General features: G+C 30.8%; 1 protein-coding gene across 1 annotated transcript in view; it reads right to left on the bottom strand.

The window, feature by feature from the left end:
• The window catches only part of LOC148272289 (clavesin-1-like), a gene marked incomplete at its 3' end in the record, with an annotated part of 35,455 nt that extends 14,598 nt beyond the window's left edge, over positions 1 to 20,857 (bottom strand). The window contains exons 1-2 of the mRNA XM_088240238.1: positions 20,699 to 20,857; positions 6,248 to 6,468 (exon numbers count right to left, since the gene is read on the bottom strand). Coding sequence (XP_088096364.1) covers positions 6,248 to 6,466 — 219 coding nt within the window. The remainder of the gene's footprint in view (positions 1 to 6,247; positions 6,469 to 20,698) is intronic.
• Positions 20,858 to 23,701: the final 2,844 nt, after the last annotated feature.

Here is a 23,701-nt window from a genome sequence, read left to right on the forward strand (position 1 = left end):
CGTAGTGAAGATTTTCCCGTCACTGCTTAGGGTAAAAGAACACGAAATAATAAAGATTAAAAAAGTACTGATCGTAGTATAAATGGAATATTATTAATTTTGCTGTCAATAAATGCTTACATTAGTTTTTAACAAATATTATAAATTTCTTAAATTCCCTATACTATTACTAAAATAAACACCGGGCTTTACCCTTAACTACTAGCTTTTCCTGTAATTATAATTATTGTACATCCCAAACTTGATACATTCAATTTATTATTACGTTAGTACCTAGAATTATATAGCTACATTTGAACCATCAATCCAATTATCCTCATTCGTTAGAAAATGCTCTAACAAGGCGAAACAATTGTCCGAATTTTACGATTTTGTGTTCAAAAATAAAATAAACTATTTTAAGTAGATCTAATTTTTTTACAAAAGACGGAAAACATTATTGAGAAGGGAAAATGGAAGTATACGCTTTTACAGGGCTTATGACCTATCGATGGCTGGTTTAAGTGCCCATTTTATACACTGTGAAGGGAGGTAATCCAGCCAGGCTGCAAACATTTGAACATACTAAGACATTGTTGATGTTATGTAGACTCATATTTGTATTTTTATATCTAATTAAAGCAAATATTTATAATGATAATATTTGGCAATGATATATTGATAAGGAGCAAGTTCTGGCTAGCTGCTACGGCAGGCACAAAATCTTCCAGGGCGGGCAGAGCCTGCCCTGGCGTACCCCTGGCTACGGTTCTGTTGAAATGCATTTCAATAAATTACATAAAAATATCATCTTAATATATCACACGAATCGCCGTCATTTGTAATGACGTGTAATGACAAGAATACATACGCCAATAAATGTTATCATCAATTTTAGTAATTTTCATATTTCTTCGAGCAAAACAATGATACATCAATTTGCCTACACTTAGGTGTTATTATTTCGAATGATTGAATATCAAAGTGAAGCATTTTATTCTAAGAATACTACATTTTACATTATTATGTTATTATATTGTATTTATATACTGTGGGAGGTATAGTGATAGCGGGGTGGTCCGCTGTCATTCGGGTGAATATAAAAATATTTGAGCGAGTGATAGTGGATCGCCTTGCTGTCGCTTCTTGCTGTGCTGCCTGCAGGTGCGGTACCCTACCGTTACCACCCCATACAGATACAACTTGCACCCATCTTATTCTGGGTTTATGAGATAGATGCAACAAAAAAATGTAGATATCCTGTACTCTACTATTAGGGATTATTTATAAATATTTTTTTAATGTACAAATTGTGTTGAAATTATTATTGATATCTAAATGTGTTTTTTTTTCTCAAAATGTCTAATAAAGATTTTTATTTTTATATATATTATTAATATTGGAGAGTTCTATGTTTGAACGTTAAGAAGCGCCCCCTGTGGTGTAATGGATAAAACGCTTGCCTCACGTACACGTACGGAGGGTTCCAGGGCCGCGATTACTATGGGAATTAAAGGTCGTTATACCTTCACCGTGACGGTATAGTTGAAGATAAATTCTTCGGAGCGATTACGAAGATACACTACCGACCCCCACCTGTAAGTTTTGGATTGGTACATCGATATGTACCAAGGGGACGCGTATGCCATGGTACACATATCTACGCACTTAAATAAGATACCTTCATTATGACGTTATAGTTGAAAATAAATTCTCTGGAGTGATTACTAAGATACACTACCGACGCTCTATCTTCAAGTTTTGAGGTAGGTTTATCGTATCGTAGGTATGTACCGGCGGGTCTAGTAACCCACGGTACACACATCTACTCATTAAAAGTGACAAAGTTTGGTTCAAAAGAACAATTTTTGTTTTAATTTATTTCAGTTTTTTATCGGTGGCCAGTTTTTTCTTAAAAGCCTATTTAAAATACTGTCAGTTTGAATCCAAACGGCTAAATGCTACTCTATCAACATATTAGAGCATCTACCCGTTAAAACGTTGCCACCGTAAAAAAAATGGTTATTGTATTTATTTTTAGTACATCTCATCATCTCGATAGATGTCAAAAAAGCCTGCTTTGCAATTCCTTATTAGATAAATAGAGACGAAAGTTAACCATACCGTCTTGGTAATTGACAAAAGTCATTCAAAAATACCGTTTAAGCGAGCATTTTGTGCTTGAATTGGGATTTTTTAAAGTTTATAACTGCTTTAAAGTGGCCACTTTTTATCACAGAAGCCTGTTTAAAATATGAATAATGATCATTTGACGCCGAGGTGACAAGTCGATAGAATATACCGAGGTATATATATATATATAGTTGGATAATTTATATAGCGCCATTTTTGTGAAAATCACCTCAAGGGCGTAGAGGTAGATAGAGATAATACAGAAGTTAAGTATACCGTCTCCGTATCTACCGATGAAGATAACCATTGTTGTCAGAATTTTATTTTTTTCTGTTTCTGGGTTCACCGCTGTGATTGATTTCCGATTTCAAATCCTTACATATCACAACTGAGTTCGTACTGTTTTTAACGCATTTATTTAAACTAAGTACAAATATAACAAAACAATGTTCATATTAAAATAATAAATCACAGGAACGTAAATATGATTTAAGAATAGCATTGCATTATAATAATGTAATAACATAATATGTTTTATATTTGTATGTATTCATTTGCTTGTGAATTTAGAACATAGAAATGTGTTGTGAACAACAAAAAGATAATTTAGCGATTTTTACAATGTCGGATTTTGTTGAGCAAAAATATTGACAATGTTGCAAGAGGCCTTCGGTGACCAGGTTATGTCACAAAAAATGTTTACAAGTGGTAAAAACAATTTAAAGAAGGCAAAAAAAGCGCTGAAGACAAAAATCGCTCTGGACGACCATCAACATTAACTGATGAACAACAATTATTGACAATTAGGGACCTCACTGATTCTGTCAACATTTCATTTGGATCAGTCCAGACCATTTTGAAAGATGATTTGTGCCTAAAAAGAGTGAAATCTCGTTTGGTATCAATTTTATGGAAAAACAGCGTCGCGTTGAAGTCTGTGAAACAATGCTTTCTGGCTATCGGGATAAGATAAAATACGTGATAACTGGAGATGAGACTTGGGTCTATGCATACCACCCAGAAACAACCGACCAATCAAGCGAATACCGTGCAAAAGTTGAGTAAAGACCGTGCGCCGAAGTCTTTCAGTATACAAATACGAAAAATAATTTTGAAAAACGGAAAAAATACCGGAACAGAAAATGTAATTCTGATACTCAATAGTGACGACTGAAGGTTCGGTTTTGGTTTCGGCAAATTTCAGCCAATAAAACAAGTCTTGACCGCGGTTTCGGTTTCTGCCAAAAATTGGCCGAAACTTCGACTCTGCCGAAAGGTGTCGGAACGTGTCGAATTACGTTAGGCTGTACTCTGTAGGTTAGGCTGTACTCTTAGGCTGTACTGGGTGGGAAAAAAATAATTGATTGTTGTCCATTCAAATAATTAGCTATTGTATTGCCATTGTCGAACATAAAAATGCCTAGACTTCCAAATTTCTTCTCGAAAACTTATTCCCTCTCTGTTGAAATAAATTTAAATATGAACAACTCCCTAGGGAGGAAATCCAGCCAGTCTGCAAGCATTTGGACATAATCAAACATTGTTGAATTACTACCTGGTAAAAGAAGAAGTATAAAAATTGGAAAATTGTTTCCAGGCGTTGCCTAGTAGGTGATTTGGTTCAGCCGGATGAATCTCACCCACGTGATAAAGGTTTCAGCTCTTTCACTTCACAAAAGTCAACAGATGGAAGAGTTGAGGAAATGTGGATGTTCAAACATGGGCAGAATGGTGAATGTTACACAGTGTGTAAAGTGGCCACTTAAACCAGCCAATGACAGGTCATAAGCCCTGTAAATGCCTAGACTTCCAAATTTCTTCTCGAAAACTTATTCCCTCTCTGTTGAAATAAATTTTAATAAAAATAAAGACTTAAATGATTTTGTGATTTGTTGACTATAGTTAGCAGTTCTAAGATCTTTCATATTTATATTTTTGTGATTCATTTATAGTTAATAAGTTAAATTTATTTATAAGAATAACATAACAAAGAACCAAAAAGAGCTAAAAATAAACTAATTTACTCATTAAATTTATGCCTTTCATTTCATTGTGTATTTTATGTAACGCTTATTTTAACAACAAACACGTATAATTTTGGGCGTTTTGAAGTGACTTTCAACTCATTTAAATAGGTTTTGGTTTTGGCCGAAACTAGAACAGTAGCCGAAATTCGGTTTCGAATTGGGTCGAAAATCTTTTTTTGGTCAGTCCACTATTTAAAATCATCAAAAGTGTAAAAAAAATATATCTTTCTGTCAAGATAAGGGTAAATAAATAAACGGTGATTTTTTTCTAAGGCAAATATCGTTTTTTCTGTTTAACGTCTCCGCCACATACTTTACAATATATAAACGCAACTTTAACTGTCTACTTTGGGATACCTACATACATTGTTGCAGTCGGCCAAGTCAGATAACATAAAAAATATAATAAAATTCTGATGTAAAATACAATTGACCTAAATAAAATAATAGCAAAAGATTATATTTATGGACGTCCGCATTGCTGAGCTAATACTTGTGAGGAGTAGAGACATTTTATATTTTTTTTATCAACTTAAATTTTTTTGACCAATAACTTTTGTTTGCACCTTTTTGTCTAATGGACAGCGCAACATGCAATAGTCGACATGAAATATTGATTAAAAAAATATTTTTACACTGTCCCCGGACTGGCACTTGAAGCGTAAGATTGATCAACTTATGCACCATTAGTTGCGAAAAGGGGAATAATTATAAAGATTTACAGTTGAAATAATTATTATCAATAAATTAATTCATAGATCTGAAGCTGTGTAAAAGGTCGGTAATAGGTACTATTATATAACTACATATCGCACTCCCAAAAGTACACTGTCGTTAGTCTAAATTTGGCTCTTTTGGATTTTGAATGCAATTTAACCACTTTTTTTTCTTAGGAGAACTATCACGTATCTCTACGATTTTTTTAAACCAAGATATACCATAAACTACAGTATTTTCGGACTTGTGAATTCAGTACTGAACGACCGCCTTATGGGAATCAACAGACTTGAGCAGTTCCTTATTCCAGAATTTAACGGGGTGCAGTGAATTTTACTTCAGTTTGCGCAAAACTACACAGGCGAAAAGTTGTGTGCTGGCTTGTCGCAACATTTTAAAAGTTATTAATTAATTAATATCGAACCCAACTAATTTAAAAATATTGGTTGCAGTTACTAAAAATATTATCAAACTTACAGCTGATATTATTGAATTTAAAAAAATAGGTACTGATTGTTTAGAAGTCATTTTTTAGGGAAGCATTGATTCCATCCGAACTTTGGACGAACCGGACATGATACTTTTACATTTATATACAATACTAGCGGACCCGACAGACGTTGTCCTGCCCGAACGTTGGCTTGGCTGCTATTTATTACCTTGGAAAAAGACTTTTCATTGATAAGTAGGTACCCAGGTACTTGTTTATGGTTGAATTCCAAAACATAAAATAACTATTTTTTCAAATATGGCGAATTTTTCAATATCTTTTTGCAAACGTCAAACTCCGGTCTTTTCACCAACAGAGGGGTGTACTTATGTTGGAATACGATTTTAAAAAATTTATTGAATTTAATATTATTTTAGTATTATCAAAAATCCAATAAAAATAAATAAATGGGTAGAAATCATAAAAAAATTGAGGAAAGAATCTGATTGTGATCCACAAAAAAACAAATGCTGTTTGTAAACATTCAAAAACAATATTTTTATGCACAAAAAAACAACATCATACCATTTTTTTGTAAATGCATTCTCCTCGAATGCCACTCTAGTATATCGATGAATAAAACATGTATGCTCCTTACTTCTTTTTTACATACTGAATTTTTTTATTAAATATCTACGAACGCGCACAGTGCGAAGATCTACATTTCTCTGAAAACCGCACGTAAATTGGTTAAGCCGTTTAGGAGGAATTCGGTGACATCACAAGTACAGAGGAATTATATATATATATATATATATAAAGATACAAATATATATTTATATGGCAAATGATGTCGATACTCTGCGATTAGAGTATTAATATAATATATAATAATAATATTCTTAAGGAGATGACTAATGACGATGATGATGACAAAATACAAGCATATGGATCCACTCACGAGTGCTATGGCGCTCTCCGGGTAAAACTTGCAGGGCCTCAAGAAGGTCAGAAGGAAGTCGTCATCATCCCTGAAGTACAGGTCCGTATTCTCGTGCAGCAGCTCCCGCAGGCGCTGGGTGGCCTCGGCGCGCCTCTCCGGCGTCTCCCTCAACTCCTGGCTGGCCAGCTCCACGGAGGCGGCACTCAGTGGACTCTGGTCGATGTAGAATTCCGCCATCACTGACAACAGAAACCAAATACAACTTAAGACGACTCAATCAAATGCAAACGTATACCATCTTCGGTTAAAGGAACTTTAATACTATCAAAAGTATTTTGAATTTGTCCAAATTTTTGTGGACAAGGACTGGATTTTACTCCTTTGGGAGTTGTTTTTTTAATGTTTTACAATAGAGATAAAGAGGGTTTTATAAAAGGGAATATAGCAGTCAATGCATTTACAGGGCTTATGACCTATCATGTAACCACTTCACACAATGTGTAACATTTATCATTCAGCCTATGTTTGAACATTCGTATTCCTTCAATTCTTCCATCAACTTTTATTGGTGCACCCGAACACACCCGAACACTTACATTCATACAAATACACAAAAAACACATCCTATTATACATCCACTGTGGCCGGAGAAGTGAAGTTTGCGTAGTTTTCGAGTTATGATTTTTTTTACGAGTTTTTGTAAATTTTCGACCGGATCGATGTTCAATTTTTTTTTAAATTTCTAGTAGGTTTCTTTAAAAAAAAATTTTTGTAACTCATTTTTTTCAAATTGTACTTTCACGCATAAAATATTCAGCTTTTTAATATTAATGAAAGTTACAAACGTTTTGACTTAAATGCAGAATTTCAGTTTAAGCGAGTCAGACTAGAACTTTCATCTTAAAATTACAATTAACATATTACAACAGAGATGAAGAACATTTAAGGGAAGTTAATATAGAAGTCTAGGCATCTACAGGGCTTATGACCTGTCAATGGCTGGTTTAAGTGACCACTTTACACACTCTAACATTCACCATTCTGCCCATATTTGAACGTCTATATTCCTTCAATTCTTTCATATGTTGATGTTTGTGAAGTTAAAGGGCTGAAAGCTTTATTTATGCGGAATGGATTAATCTAATTGAATTATTTCACCTACATACTAGGCAACGCCTGAAATAAATATTTTTTCAATTTTTATACTTCTTCGTGGACCAGGTGGATTTATCAACAATATTTTGAGTTTGTCCAAATTTATTTTATAAATTGTCCAAAATTACAAGTAAAACTTTTGTTAATAAATCCACCTGGTCCATGAAGAAGTATAGAAATTGAACAATTTTTAGGCGTTGCCTAGTATGTAGGGGAAATAATTCAATTAGATTAATCCATCCCGCATAAATAAAGGTTTCAGCTCTTTAACATCACAAACATCAACAGATAAAAGAATTTAAAGCATATTGATGTTCAAATATGTGCGGAATGGTGAATGTTACACAGTGTGTAAAGTGGCCACTTAAACCAACCAATAACAGGTTATAAGCTCTGTAGATGCCTAGACTTCTAAATTACCTTATCTAAAATATTCTTCATCTCTGTTGTAATATAATAACATATTATGGATAACTACAAAGTTAGTGCTTCAAATCTGAATTTTATAGTTTTTTATGTAATTGGTGACTTATTCCGGAAATAGCTGCATCCGAGTCACCCCATATTTTATATGTAGTTTGATAAAAGATAATTTCTTAATAACATTTATAGTATCAATAATATAAAATGTGTTTTCAGTACAGTGATAAGAATTGACACAAGTTGAATACCATATTAAGTAAATATTATTATAATTTCATTTTTCTTCAATGTAGGTATAATGTATACGCTTATTGAAAGTCAATAGATAAATGAATAAACAAAACAACACAAAGAGAGGTCAAGTTTCAATAAATAACTACACATTCTAAAAATAATCAAATAAATTAACACAAATAAAATAATATTGTCAGTTCCATATACTGCATCTTCCATGTGCTCATTTAGTCCATAATAGGCCTTTTTTAACAGTACGCCTTTTATAAAAAAAATTAATTTATTGTCCGTCATAATTAGGACATTGTCTGGTATTCTATTGCAGAAGCGAACGCAGTGCCCCACTAACGATGTGCTTACCTTACATGGCTTTAATTTCAGGATTACTATTTTGTCTTTACTTCTAGTATTGCAATTATGTTTGTCGCTATTTTTTTGAAAGAGGGATATATTTTTACGCACATACATAATGTTCTCATAAATATACTGACTTTATACCGTCATAATGTTTATTTTTTCAAAACCTTTCTTAAAGAATCGCGAAAATGTAATTTGCGTATACCTCTCACTGCCCTTTTTTGCAAAACAAAAACTGCTGAAATATCGGCAGCCCGACCCCACACTAAAATGCCGTAAGACATAATAGTGTAAAAGAAGCTAAAATACTCTTTTCTCGCTGTAGCTACATCAGTTATTAGTCGGATCTTCCTGACGGCGCATGATGCTGCAGTAAGTCTTGCCGCTAAACCTTTTATTTGAAGGGCCCACTGTAGGGTTAAATCTATCGTTAGACCTAGAAAACCTGTTCTTTTATTCAAAAACATAGGCACTTTGAAGTTGATGTATACTTCATTAGTGAGAAGCCAGTTAGAGTATAACTCCACAATATGAGCTGTCACCAAAATTCTCTTAAAAGAGTCCAAAAAAATTCTTACGGTATATAAATTTTAAACCTAGAATCAGTCATGAATTTTTAAATTACGGTTTTTTACTAAAAACATTAAATTTGTTAAAACTTTACGATAGAAGAAAAATTATAGACCTTTTAAATTATTTAAAATTGTAAATTGTATTGTAAATGTAAAATTAATAAATAATATATAATAAATAAATAATGTAAAATTGTAAATTCAAAATGGGATTGCCCTGAACTATTATCTCTCATCAACTTCAGGGTGCCTGGAAGAATGACTAGACAGGTGCCACCGTTTTGTAGCAACAATTCACGGACAGTGTATACTTGTAATGCCGTATTAAATAGACTTCATGAACTCGGCAATAGTTATTCCCACGTATCTGATATATTTAGTGAAGGGTATTGTTCCTATAGAACAAACCTTTTGAACTTCAAAAGATGGTGAGTGGTAATTATATTTATTTTTTCATGCATTTCATATACAGTTTTTTGTTCACTTTGCCTAACTGTGTGAAACAGTACTTATGATTTTCTTGTTGTTTTACTGTAGAATGTTTTATTATTTAAACTTTCTACTGAATATGCTGTATAATTTTTAGGTTATTTTTTTTAATATAAATCTTGTATAATTTTGGGTTTAATTTTTTTTTTATAAATCTTGTTTTTAAAAAAACAAAAATATTAAGCCAAATATGTTAATATTAAAAAAGTTTGTAAAAGGCAGATTTGCCGTTTATGTTAATAAAATAAAATAATAATACCAATATAAAAATACTAAAATAAATTCCTGAAAAACAACCAAACATAACAGTTTCTCTTTATAATAAATTGATTACTGTGTAGAATCATTTTGTAGTTCCCATAATTAAAATTTAATAAATAAAAATAAAAACTTTTTCAAGCGTACTCTAGCGGTAGATAATAATATAAATCAAAAGAATGGTCGATCGTATACGTAAAGAATATTACTACAAAAACTTTCACCAAAAAGGCAACAGGTGTCGCCTATGAGGAAGCGTCAAATAATGTGAAAGGACGCCTGCTTTGACTAGATAATATAAGTACCTATTTATTTATTTTATTTGACACTTAAAACATATACAACATATATACATATAAATGCGGGCATATTGCCTTAAGGCAATTTCTTCCTACCTACCCAAACCGTTCAGTTTGAGAAAATTATAAATACGTGGACATATTGAATCTTACAATTTTAAACAAAAATTAAAAACAAAGATTAACAAAAAAAAATATTTAAAAAAAAATAACACTATACTATAAAGAGAGGAGAGGGGATGGGAAGGAAAACAGAAGGATAAAGGAACAATTTAAATATTTAGATAGTGACATTTTAATCTTGACTTAAATATAAATAAAGAGTCTCTAACATTAGTGGGTAGATTATTCCACAATCGAGCGGCTACTACTATGAAAGAGGAGGCAAGAAAATTAGAGCGATGACAGGGTATTAAAAGGGTTCTCTCGTTACTAGAACGAAGAGATAGTCCGTGATGTGAAAGAGGTACCTATACAACTAAAGAAAATCACAATTATTTGGCAGAACGTTAATTGTTAAACGTGGTGTAAAGTGATCACTTTAACCAACCAATGACAGACCATAAGCTCTGCAATGGCCTAGATTCCTACATTCCCCAATCATTCCTTCGTGCCAGTTAAGATATCTATTATTCCCTCACCTCTGTTGAGATATTGGTATTAAAATATTTGCTATCCAACGTACCGTATGTTCTATGAGAATTTATCATTTACATTCTGAGTAGGGTGGGTGCTACAGTAATAGGACACTCTAAATCTAATGGTCAAAAATAAGTCTAATGGTCAAAGTACAAACCTCAATCTAATAGTCATAGTATCTCCACCGTAAAATCTACTTTTACATTTATTTATTTTAGTCCCATTGAAATAGTATAGAATAAAGCTACGCATATCGTGAATTTAATAATAATTATTGTTTGAGTTGATTTCCACAGAACCACAGAAAAAAAGGCCATTTATAATTATATTATCCATCTAGTATGTACTTATATGTAGGTACAAATGAATAAACATTTTTGGTATATTACCTATAAAATAAATCACTGTTCGTCATCGATCTGCCGTTTTGCCGTAAAATTAGTTTAAAATAAAAATTCTTAACTCCAATCCCTGCGAATGTGAAGCCATTGGAGATCTGACTCACATTTTTTTGTATGTCCTCCATTGACTGGATGGGAAAAATATTTGATATTTTTTTATGTTTTTTTTTTTAGCTTTTCCAATTAATTTATCTCAGATTTTTTAATGTTAAAGCAGCTTATTGATATTTTTTTATGTGTTTAAACAGTTCTTCATAATAATAATTATATTTGTTTCATTGAAAGGACGTGTTTCAACAATTATTTATTTATTTTTACAACAAATTTTATCATATTCCTTGGTTTATATAAGATATTATAACATAATTATTTAACGATGTTTATGCTATATTTTGACGTGATTTTTTAGAAACTAAGTTTTACATTCCTGTGTGTATTTTATTACAAGTATCCATTTTCTGGCAAAAGGCTCAGGTTTTAATGGATTTTTCGTGATAGCTCTCATTTCAACTTATGTTTAAAATGTATTTGTTTAAATGTGTTTATTATTACATGTATCATTAATTTCATATTATTTTTGTTCATTTGCATTTTTTAAATTTATTTATTGATTTATTTACTCATTTAAAATTACACCAGTTAAAATATTAATGAACTTATTAAGGCTTTTTAGGCTATGCCCGTGTCAAGCCATAATAAATAACAATAAAAATACATAGTAAAACTAATTAGACTAAATTACAATGACATGTGATTCAATAGAATAACAATCTAGAAAAAAAGGGTATAAGTATTAAATAATAAAATTTCAAAGAAAAAATGCAAAAAAGATAATCAGAAATCATTTTTGAAATATAAGCTATACAAATTAAGAATCACACATAATCAAATATATAAAATAATGGTATCATCAAAATCAACAAAATAATTGTAAAATATAGTAGCATAAAAAAAAACAAAATAAGAGAATCATTGAAATCAACAGAAAAGGAATGTATATATAAAAATACAATTGAAATGACAATTGAGATATGATTTCTAGAAACTCACTCAATACTATAGTAAGAAATATAAGATATAGGAGCAATAAATCATATACCAAATAATAGTACGTACTAAATTAAATAATACAAATTTATGTCTGTGTACATTTTTTATTTATTATCCTTTCTGTTTTTGTTGTTAATGTACTTATTATAATTTGTAAACGCGTGTAATTTGTTTTCGGCCGATGTTATCATGTTTTGGTAAAAGACATTGATAAAGAAAAAAACTTTAAATTTCTTATTAATTAGTAGTGACGGCAATAATTCTACGGCTTGGGTCTTAAACGGCCAGTGTCGTAAATCACAACGTTACAGCCATTTTGTGATGTTATAATAAAAAAAATGAGATATGTAAAACTATTATCAATAAAAAAACATCACAAATCTAAAAAATAAAATTGCCTCTACAAAATGGTGGCAATGAAAAAATAAATTCCGATATTGGCCCTTTTAGACCCAATACAGAATTTTTTATTTTGTTATTTTTATTTAATTTTACAATACACCCAAGGGACATTTACAAAAAATATACAGGTAAGTACAAACATAGCAAGTAATATTTAAAAAAAAAACAACACTCTTTTTTTGTATACATGTAGAAACAAAAAAACATGCTGCAATGCAAAATAAAAAGTGAAACTTAACAAAATAATTGTAAAAAGAAAAAATAATTATGTTCCTATTTTACCTACCAAACATTCCACTCATGCTTTTTTTTCCGAGTGGATTTAAAAAATAATATTAACTTTTGAAAATGAGAATGGCCTTGATCATGATATAACGTTATTATTTTCTACTAAAAATATATGAGTATTTCTTGATACCTATCAATAATCAACTCTTTAATTATTTTACTGTCCTACAAATGATAAGACAAAACAATTTAAGATAGCTTCTACTTTATTTCATCAATATATAGATTACAGAGTGTGTATTACCTACTTACTTAATCCATGTCAGCTCTCTATATGGAGCATATGGTTTCCACAAAGTTTCACGAGGTCTTTTTGCCCACCAAATCAGCGGCAACATTCGTTGTACCTTGAAGAACCTGGTACCTTGTGAATCGAGGTTAAGGCAGTGGAAGCAAACGGAGGTATTGTCTCCGCTTGAAAACAGTTGTCACCAAAAACATATATCTGTATTTTTGTAAGGGTTCTAAACCGTTCCATGGTTTTAAGTACTCGTATTATAAAAATAATAGAACGTTTAGTCAAAACCAAACTGATAAACTGCCGACGTTGTAGAGCGTCGTCTCAGTCGCACGAGTCCGTTATTTGTATGAATGACAAAGACGAGGCCCTACAAAGTCGATTAGGCCGACATCTTTTTCTTAAGCCCGATGTCCTTTATTTAATGCCGGCTACTGTACATATATTCTGCGTATGTATGATTCTATTTATATTATGGTCTGTAATCTTTTTTTTTGACTTCAGAGTTGATCTTTCCTACTTTAATCCTTGTTTTTTTTTTACATATGCTTTTCATATAGAATTAAGAATAGTCCAGAAACTGCATACGCGCATCAAACAGAAGGTTTTATTATAATTTATTTTTTTAGTTTTTTTTTACAATATACATAAGAAGTATTTCAGAGTATTCCCAAAAAGGCATGGCCTGTTCGTGGGTATACAAGACAATGTTAATGAATTTTTGCTCCTATAATAAATAGACAGTAATAATATTTTTAAAAGAAATAAATTTTTTTGTAAAAGTTTTGACCCATTAGTTTCTTTGTAGACGTCGCTCAGTACGCAACTCCCGATTCGAATTAAACTATGCCGTGTTGTGTCGTATTAAAGTGTAGAAATACTGCTGGGATAAAAAAAAACAGGATAGGATCACAATTCATGTGTAAGCAGCAAATGCATTACTTAAAGTTTTAAATATTTTTCCATCTGTCAGATTGTCAAATAAAACAAAATGGACATTTTGTTAGTGTTGCCAGGGTAGTCAATTTTTTACGCTACTTTGCTCATCATATATCATTCAACATGCCATAAAAATATCCGCTTTATGTAAAATAAAATTTGTTACATTTTTGAACTTCAAAGTTCATTAATTCAATTACTCTTAATAAATGACCCTTTCCTTATCTACTCTGTTGTGTCAATCAATGTTTCCGCGTGTACAACTTTAAAAAAAATATATATAATTATCTTACATGTATGCGCGCGGTGGAAGTGCGGCAAAGTGGGGGGTTTTTTGGACACAGTCCGATGTATTTAAATATGATTCTTCGCTTCTTCTGGACTATTCTTAATTCTATGGCTTTTCCCATGAGCACACTAATTTTATCGTCACTTTCCTAAATGTTTCATTCTTTTTTTCATGCATTTCTTATTTTACATACTTTACACCTAAGTACTGTGATTTACATTTTTAATGAAATTTCCGAAAATAAAAGAAGAAAGAAACCAATGTGCGTTTTCAGTATTTTAAATATTAGTTTATACGAGTATTGTGGTAAAAAATATTTTTCACTTTGATTAATATAACATTAACCTTTAAAAATGTCGATATAATTAATACATCGATGCTGTAACAAAATCGTTAAAATCTGATTTTTCGCATGTTATCTTATTCATTCCAAATCGATAAGATTAATTAATTATACATTTCTATCATAACCTTTCAATCTAATATTGATGAAATTAACTAAGTAGAGTTAATGATAGAGGTAATAAACGAGAATAAACATTTCATACGAAAAACTGGGCATGTCCAAATATTTATTATACGAGTATGTTGAAGTATTATAAAAAAATAGGGTTGTGATAAAATAAATAAAACAACTTTGTTTTTTACCACAATTTTTTTTCTCCCTTGGTCGGTTTCAAAGGTAAACAAGCTTCTTTCTCAAGGTATACTTAACTCATGCATTCTTTCATATTTTATTTTTATTAGTGTGCTGCTAATGATACTAATAAATCAAGTCTTTTTGTCTTGAATGGATGGTAATGTGAGATGGATACGTTCGAAATTAGACAGGAGTGGGCTAAAATAAATATAAAAAAATCTGATTATGAATAGCTTTTTTAATTTCTAAGATTTCCAAGTTGTCTAATTTTAATACTTTATTTTTAACATCCAGTGTCTTATTGAAAGTATGATTATTTTCTATCGTATTGGTGGCGAATTTAGAAAAATGATTAGATTATTTAGGCACCTTAAGTGTTCTTTTACTCTAATATTAAAGTTTCTTTTAGTTTTCCAATGTATAGCGAAATCATTACAATTTAATTGGCATAAACCAGATTTATTATATTTATGGACTTTGTCTTTGTGATTTTTTAACAATTTTCCTATATTATTAGTTGTGTAGAATGCAGGTGAAAGGTTTGATGGTAGATACTTGTTTGGAAAAATTGACATTTACAAAAAGAATCCGCCTCCATTCTCTCAATTACTTAACAGTTCAGATAATTAATATTATGAATAACCACAAAGTTAGTGCATCATATATAAAATTTAAATATGAATGTATTAACGGAGGGAAAGTGGTGAATGTTACACAGTGTGATAACTTTGACCGGCTAACGATAGTCATAAGCCCGATAAATGCGTAATATTTCCTTTCAAAAAAAATATTCCACCTCAGTTCCTAAAATATCAGATTCTATCAAACTACCTATCGTGTTTAAAAGGACGCACATAAGGCCGAACACGTAAATTAAAACGACAAAAACATAATACATCATTTTATTTAATATTCTGATTAGAAACGCGTATAAGATTATTGATTATCTTTCAGATAATCAATAAAAATACTTTATTGGGGAGTTAGTTGGGAATCAAGTGCTCATAGTATTTTATTTTTTTTAAACATCACATGGAAAAGGAAGTTCAATCATTTTATTTGTATTTTTTAATAGACTATTGAACTAAGCCATTTTTTTTTCAGTATTCATATATCGTATTTTCAGAGCTATAATTTTTAAAGTTTTGTATTTCTGAAACAACTCCGCGTGTGGCGTCACAGGTTCTCTTTCGCTTATTATCGATCAGTTCCGCCCATTGTTTCATTGACGGTAAGAAAACCGGAAATCTTCCATAACTTTTTATCATTAGTTGATTCATATGAACCAGCGATGTCGTTCAAAGCATTTTTTTTTAAAATTAATATTTTGTATTTCATTATTCGAACATTTTCGGGAAACTTTGCTGTACTATTTAATGCTCCAATTTTAACATTATTTAAAATTGTATTATATCCATTATATGTACATATTTAATTATAACAATTATTTCAAATAAAAGTACATATCTTACTTTTCGATTTCAAGTTCAGAAAAAGAAGGAAGAGCGTAGTTATTTATTTATTTTATTTTTTTATTCAGAAAAACAACAGCAATACAAAAAAATATACACAACATTATAAAAAAAAACATAAAATAAAGCCAAATTAGTTTTCCACATAAATACAATTATAAAAATCCAGTTCAGTTAGATATCATACTCTGTCAACAACCCAATCGCAACAAGACTGCTGTTGTTGCGATAACCTAACTTTGCGAGCATGCACAGGCTGTTGTATTGCGTCAGTAAAAAACTCTCATGGTGCATTGTGCACTGGTTTATTATAAACGTTTTAAGGGTATTTGTGCTTAGTTTGAAGATAACACCTAACCCTATTTTTGTCGTCGCAATTCACGTATTCAGCCTTATGTGGGACGTAGAGAGTAGGTACGGTACATTAATGAACATATTCATCTTCTTATAGTGTAACTCCATGGTGGAGGCTGGCTATCAACACGGTAATTTTTGTTTTTATCAGCAGACGCTTTGAATAAGGATTTGGAGCTACAGTAGAACCAATCTCTTAAGTTTTTAAGCCAGGAAATATGTCTTCCTCCTACGCTGCGTTTTCCTTGTAATATGACACGAACTATTGCGCATTTCTCTCCCCTCATAAAATACTAAAATAACTCAAGTTTACTTTTGATGGTTGTACTTAATATTTCTTTTATCATGCGTCTTAAGACGTCTTCATTGCGAACTCTGTTACCTATAAAATTTAAGGCAGATAAAAATCATTATTTAAAACACTAACTTTGTGATTTTCATCAAATCGTACACTTTTTATAAATAGCGTTGTTTTTTATCTATTTTTTTTTGAACTTATGGATATACAATATCCTAAAAATACAACGTTCAAGATGACGGTGGGTGCAGATTTATCTAATGATTGCATTTTTTAAATATTTATTTATTCGTTTGCAAAAACAATTATAAAAAAAAACAGCTAATTATACCTACATAAATAAAGGTAAGAGTGCATACTTACATCATATTTATACATGTTTTTATTGTAACATTGCCAATCTAACTAATATTCGGTTACCTAAAGTGCATGAATGTAAATTTCTTGGCTGATATTTTTATTTATTTTTTAATTGAAATATGAATATACCTACGTCATAAAGTTGACCTTTTTGTTAAAAAAGTTCACTCGGTATCTTAATGGCCGTTTGTTGATAAGGCGCTTGTACCCTGTCCCATGACTGTTTAATATTTTTACTTTAATTCCTACATTTTTCATTATATTAATACCTACGTGGGTAACATGTTAACAATTAACGTGACACGACGCATGTGTTACATGAACAAGATATAATATAAAAAATGGAGTATAATTGACATAATATTTAAACACAAATTATGAAAAAGCTTTTATTTTTATAATCGACTTCTTGATTATTTTTTTTTTTTAGAAAACTAAAAATTAAGTTATTGTAAAAACGCGTGGTAGAACTATATACGATAAGTGCAAAATGTAAAAATCCGTGCTTTATGTTAAACTGAGTTGAGCATTATTGACGAAACCAGAAAACGAAGAAGACTGCAAAAGACATGGCATGACCATCCAACAAATATTTGAAGATGGATATATCGAAATTCGGAATAATCGGCGTGGGTGCATGGGTAGATATATCTGTATGCTAGAGTTAAACTGCAGCATCTCCGAAAACCCAACTTTTCAAGAGAGACAAATGAGGAAGTTCAGTGGTTTAAAAAAAAAAAAAAAATTGTTAATAGACTGTTAATCTAAGTCAAAATTATTTTTTTTTAATTTTTATATTTCGTATCATCGGCGCTACGATTTTTCAAAGTTTTGTATTTCTGAAATAACTCCGCGTGTAACGTCAGAGGTTCATTTCCGCTTATTCTCATTCAGTTCTTCCCATTGGTCCAGAAGCGACAAGCAGACCGGAAATCTTCCATAGCTCTTAGATTATAGGTTGATTCACATGAACCAGTGACGTCATTTAAAGTAGTGCGTTTTTATCAAAATATTTATTATTATTTTTTCTGTACGTTTTCAAGAAACTTTGCAGTACAATTTAATGCTCTAATTTTTACCCTGCGTAAGAAAACATTTTTTGTATCCAATTTCCCGTAGGGCTGAAGTTCCTTATTAGAGATTGTTCATACATTAAATATCTTGTATTTTCAATGAGAGGCTTTAAAGTAAATATGTTCTCTAAAATATATTGATTCACAATACAAAAATACACTTTTTTTTTTAATCTTTAGGAGTACCTACTGTATGTTTTCTTACTGTCCTTAACCTCTAATTTGGTGTGGCGTTACAATAATAAAATAATAATAAAGCTTTGTTATTAAAGACATTAGGAGTTTATGCTATTCACCATATAATAGAGGACGAAAATTTTGATTACGCTCTCTAATAAATGATAGGGAAATTGGATACAAAAAATGTTCTTTTGTGCGGTAATTAGAGCATTAAATTATACGACAAAGTTTCTTGAAAATGTACGAAAAAAAATTTCAAAAATATGAAAAACTAACTACTTTGAACGACGTCACTAGTTCACATGACTCAAACAATGATAAGAGAGTTGTGGAAGATTTCCCGTTTACTTGTCGATAAAGGACCCATCGGCAGAACTGACCGAGGAGAAGCGGAAGAGAACTTGAGATGTCACACGCAGAGTAATTTCAGAAATACAATACTTTAAAAAATCATAGCGCTGATAATAAAGACACTACATAAAAATGAAAAAAAAATCTTCTTGGAATAGTTTAACAGTCTATTAACAATTTTAAAAAACCCACTGAACTTCCTTATTTCGAGCCATTTCGCTTAACTATGAAGCACAGTGAACATAAATGAGAGAGTGTGATATTCTCTCCGCTGTCTAATTTTGAGCCATTTCGATTGCCTACGATAATCAGGCATGTGGTCAATTTCCTAAAACCAAATATGTACCTAATTCATGTATTCTGAAGTCGTTCGAGATTATCAAGCAGTGCACAGCTTAAACCAGTCATGGAAACATCAGCGTAATCTAGAATGGGTAATAATAAGTGATAATACTTGTATGAGAGAGCATTTGATACTAATGGCTAAGAATTTTTGTAGCCTTCTAGTAAGTACACTGAAAAATGCTCGTCAGCATAGATGTTCATATTTTCCATCCATTATTACTCCTATATTTTTCACAGCGCTTTGGATATTGGTACCGTTGTTAATTTACTCGTCAATCTTTGGCTACTTGCAAATAACTTTATAAGTTAGTAAATCATAGTCCTTAATATTACTACAATATTTTGGTCAATAAATACATTTAATAAGTTTACATTTAATAATAAATAAAGGTATTAAAAATTTATTTAAAATCACACGTAAATGGATCAATTAATAAAAATATAATATCCATGGCAAAAAAGTCACTGCCTCACAAATATATTGTTTCGTAAAATTATTGAATACAGTTATACGTAGGTACATAATAGTACAATATAAATTAATTTTATTACAGTTTAACGCGCAGAACCAAACAAAACAATAATGCACATGCACAATCGAATTATATATTCATATCCTATATTATTTTCTTGATATTGGTGGGATACCAATGAACTTGATAAATTGATGGTAAAATTACTTTTGTCTGTTTTATTAAAAGTAAAACACTTATTAGTTGGTACCGACATATTATAACAATTTATTCAAACATTTACTTAACATACATAATATATAAACATTACGTACGTTGCAAAACAAAAACAACATATTGAAAATGTCAATATAAACATCTAATCACATAGAGTCGGTGATATTGAAATACCGCGTAACCTGCTTTTTTACAAAAATGTTTTACTGAAATAAATTCGTTTTAGAGCCGTTGGTTTACATTAATTGCTATTTCACTCGAAATTATCATACTCCAGCGGTATTTTTGGTTGTTTAAAATCATAAGGGGAAAAGATAAGTAACATATGAGCAGATCGGTTTTCAGGTTCCCCTGCCAATAATTTTAATTGATAGTTACGCGGTATTGCAGTATCACTGACGATATGTTACATTGTAACCTAATTATGTATATTTTTATGCTAATGAAATTTAATAAATAAACATTACAGCTCAAACTCAACACGGGTTGTTGTTAAAGAGCTAGAATGTACACAACTAAAAAAATATACGTTTGTTCGTAACAGGAATACATAAATAAACAACAAATATTCGTATTACCGATTCGCTAAACCGTTTTGTAATGCTCTGACATGTTTTCACTTCCACCGACACTCGGTAGAAACGCAGTAGTTTGGGTAATCTGAACTAGCTCACCTGTTCACAAATCACTCACTGTCGAAACAATAGAATCGCCGCTCGATCGACGACAAATTGGCACAGTAATCACTATAAAAAGTAACGATGCTAACCAGGCGACAGTGCACGACTGAATGACGGTATCGTAAATATTTCACATCGATAAATACTTCCACACAATACGAAACGAGATATCGCCAGCTCTTTATTACACACTAATCACTATTGCGGAGAAAGGATCCACGATTATCTAAGAACTTTGTACCCTTCAAAGTTCACACCGAATCTGTCAGCTCCAGGAGTCCCTTTCCTCTGATTCATGTCAGACTTATAAAATGCCCTTGTACCGAGCACTACTATGAATTACACATCGCACACGTTCAAACAAAGGTGGTATACCTTTAATACCTGATAATTATTCCAATTGATTAAATGTGTAAAGTTCACAATTTTATCTTCATGATCTAATTACTAATTCGCTAATTTATCGAAATTCCTTGCTTATCAAAGACAGCTCTAATTTTAAATTTCAAATGCAATTTCTCTCCTACCTTTGCGACACACGAGTGATTTATGTTTAGCTGCTTTTTTAATTTTTAAGCCAATCAAAAGGCTTATGAAAGCCCTAACGGATTGGCATTATGGACTATATATTATATAATAACACTTAATCTAAACAATCATAAAGTCTATTTAAATTTACAAAGGCATAATTATGGCATAATCTAGGCGGACATGGCAAGTGTATCATCGCGAGTCAGGAGTGACAACACCGCTTGCTTCTTAAATGCTTACCTTTACTGTTGGAACACATCGACAGTACCGTTTAATGAGATTTTGTTCACATTTTGATCCTTGGCAGAGGGGAAAAGAATCCGATGCTGGTTTTATAATTTCCCACAGCAAAGACACAGCATTGGTATGCAAGTTACGGTGAGGTACATTAAGGTTAATCTGAGCAAGAATATCATGGGCATCTATACAGTTGGATATTGATTTGTGCAAGAATATCGAACCAGCCAAAGTCCTTCTGAATTCTAAACTGAAGATATGAAAGTACTCTAGAGTCTAGACGATCATAATAGTTCATTTTGAAAGTGTTTGATCAAATTCTAAATATGATGACCATATTATAACCATATAACATCTTTGTATGTACATATTACATATTTATACAATAATGTCAGTCCTCAGTCTTCGTAATAATATATCAGCATAATGTAATGATTCTTGATAAAGAAAAGCAATAATGTTCAGCAACAATATAGTATTCATTAATGAATCATTATTTACACCGCTACTCGTGTAAATTAAGTGATTTAAAAATGAATAGTTAAATAATAATATTCTACACATATAAACAATGATCGTTATTTTAAAAATACATTGTAGACTGTAGTCTCATCATAAAAATAATACACATTACCTACGTGATTTTTCTTCACTACCTTATTACATGATTAGAAAACTTTAATATATTTATATTTTACAATACAATGATATTTGTTCATAAAATTATAAACTCTAATAAAAAAACAGAATTTTGGAAAAAAATTGATCGGAACCAGCATGAACACGATCACAATACTAGAGAAAAGAACAAAATTAGACTTCCATTTAGGAAAAAGGCAAAGTCACAAAATTCAATTTTATTTAAAGCAATTAAAAAGTATTACGAAATGGAAAAAAATATTTATGAAGAAAAAAACATATCAAAATTTAAAATAATGGTCAAGACATATGTGATAAACAATTTATAAATTAAATATATTTGCAATGTTATTATTAGAACACACATAACAATATGTATGATATGTGTGCCCTACTTTAAGATTTAAATAAAATAAAAATAATAAAAATAAAAAAACCCTGTATAATATTAAAAATATTTTTTTGTTTTTAGATCATATTACTTATCGGTTGAACCTAGATTAAGCTAAAATCTTAGCATTCTGATCCAATCACATACAACACTGCTTTTCATTTCAATTCACTAATTACAATGTTTTTACTAACTAAAACTTTCAGTCAGAAAAAACCAGTACAGAAAAACATAAAAAAATATTTCCAAAATTAAATTTCGAATAATAAAAAATCTTTCTAGAATATTAATCGAACCCACACTCGGTAGTGGTATGTGTTTTTTTAATTATTTTTTTTATTAATTTATTATGGCTTTTACCAATCTTGGTAGTATTAGCCAAAAACATACAAAATGTGTCAAATGGAAGCACAACAATATTACAAAAAACAAGGCAGATAAATCAGATAAACCTTAAACAACTTTAAAATACATAATAGATCTTAAAATTAAAGTAACAAAAATTTAAAATAAAACAAAAATAGTGAGTTATTAACAACTCATTGAAAATGGGCTTCAAAATTAAATCCATAAGAACGCAAATACTTATTTTAAAAAAAAATAATAATAATAAACGCGCTTGGGGGTACAAATTTGGCCCCAATAGAGGCCTGTAAAAATTGGTTGTCCGAGTTTTTTGCCAATAGGGACAGTGACTATTACGAGAGGGGCATTATGAAGTTGAATTCTCGTTGGCAACAAGTTATCGAACGGCGCATATTTCACGTAAATCGGATGATTGTAACAGTTTTTATAAAGCATTAAAATAAAGAGAAAATTACGAAATTACTCTTTCCCCAACCTCATAATATGCATTATTAAGAAAACAAAAACAAAACCTTGATAATACATATTTTACAATAAAAATATACATAGAAAACTATTTATGTTAAAATAAACCAAAGTAGGGAACAAAATGCCGAACACTCTTCTAGTGGAACGGAAGGCCTGTTGACAACTGTCAACAGGCCGGCTTCTTTTGAAGAGTGTTAAGTGGTTTCCTCTCCACATGAGCAAATGCTGAGAAGTACCTGATTGACCCACATTAGAATATCCTTCCTGATTCCAACAGTTTAGCTCAAATAAAGTAATATAATAGCAGAAAAATCCTCTTTTTGAAATATAAACCTTGTAGATTATAAGCAAGGTAAAACATAATA

This window comes from Micrasema longulum, unplaced genomic scaffold (assembly GCF_059751315.1).
Source record: "Micrasema longulum isolate JH-2025_06_02 unplaced genomic scaffold, ASM5975131v1 h1tg002393l, whole genome shotgun sequence".
In the NCBI taxonomy this organism is placed as follows: domain Eukaryota; kingdom Metazoa; phylum Arthropoda; class Insecta; order Trichoptera; family Brachycentridae; genus Micrasema; species Micrasema longulum.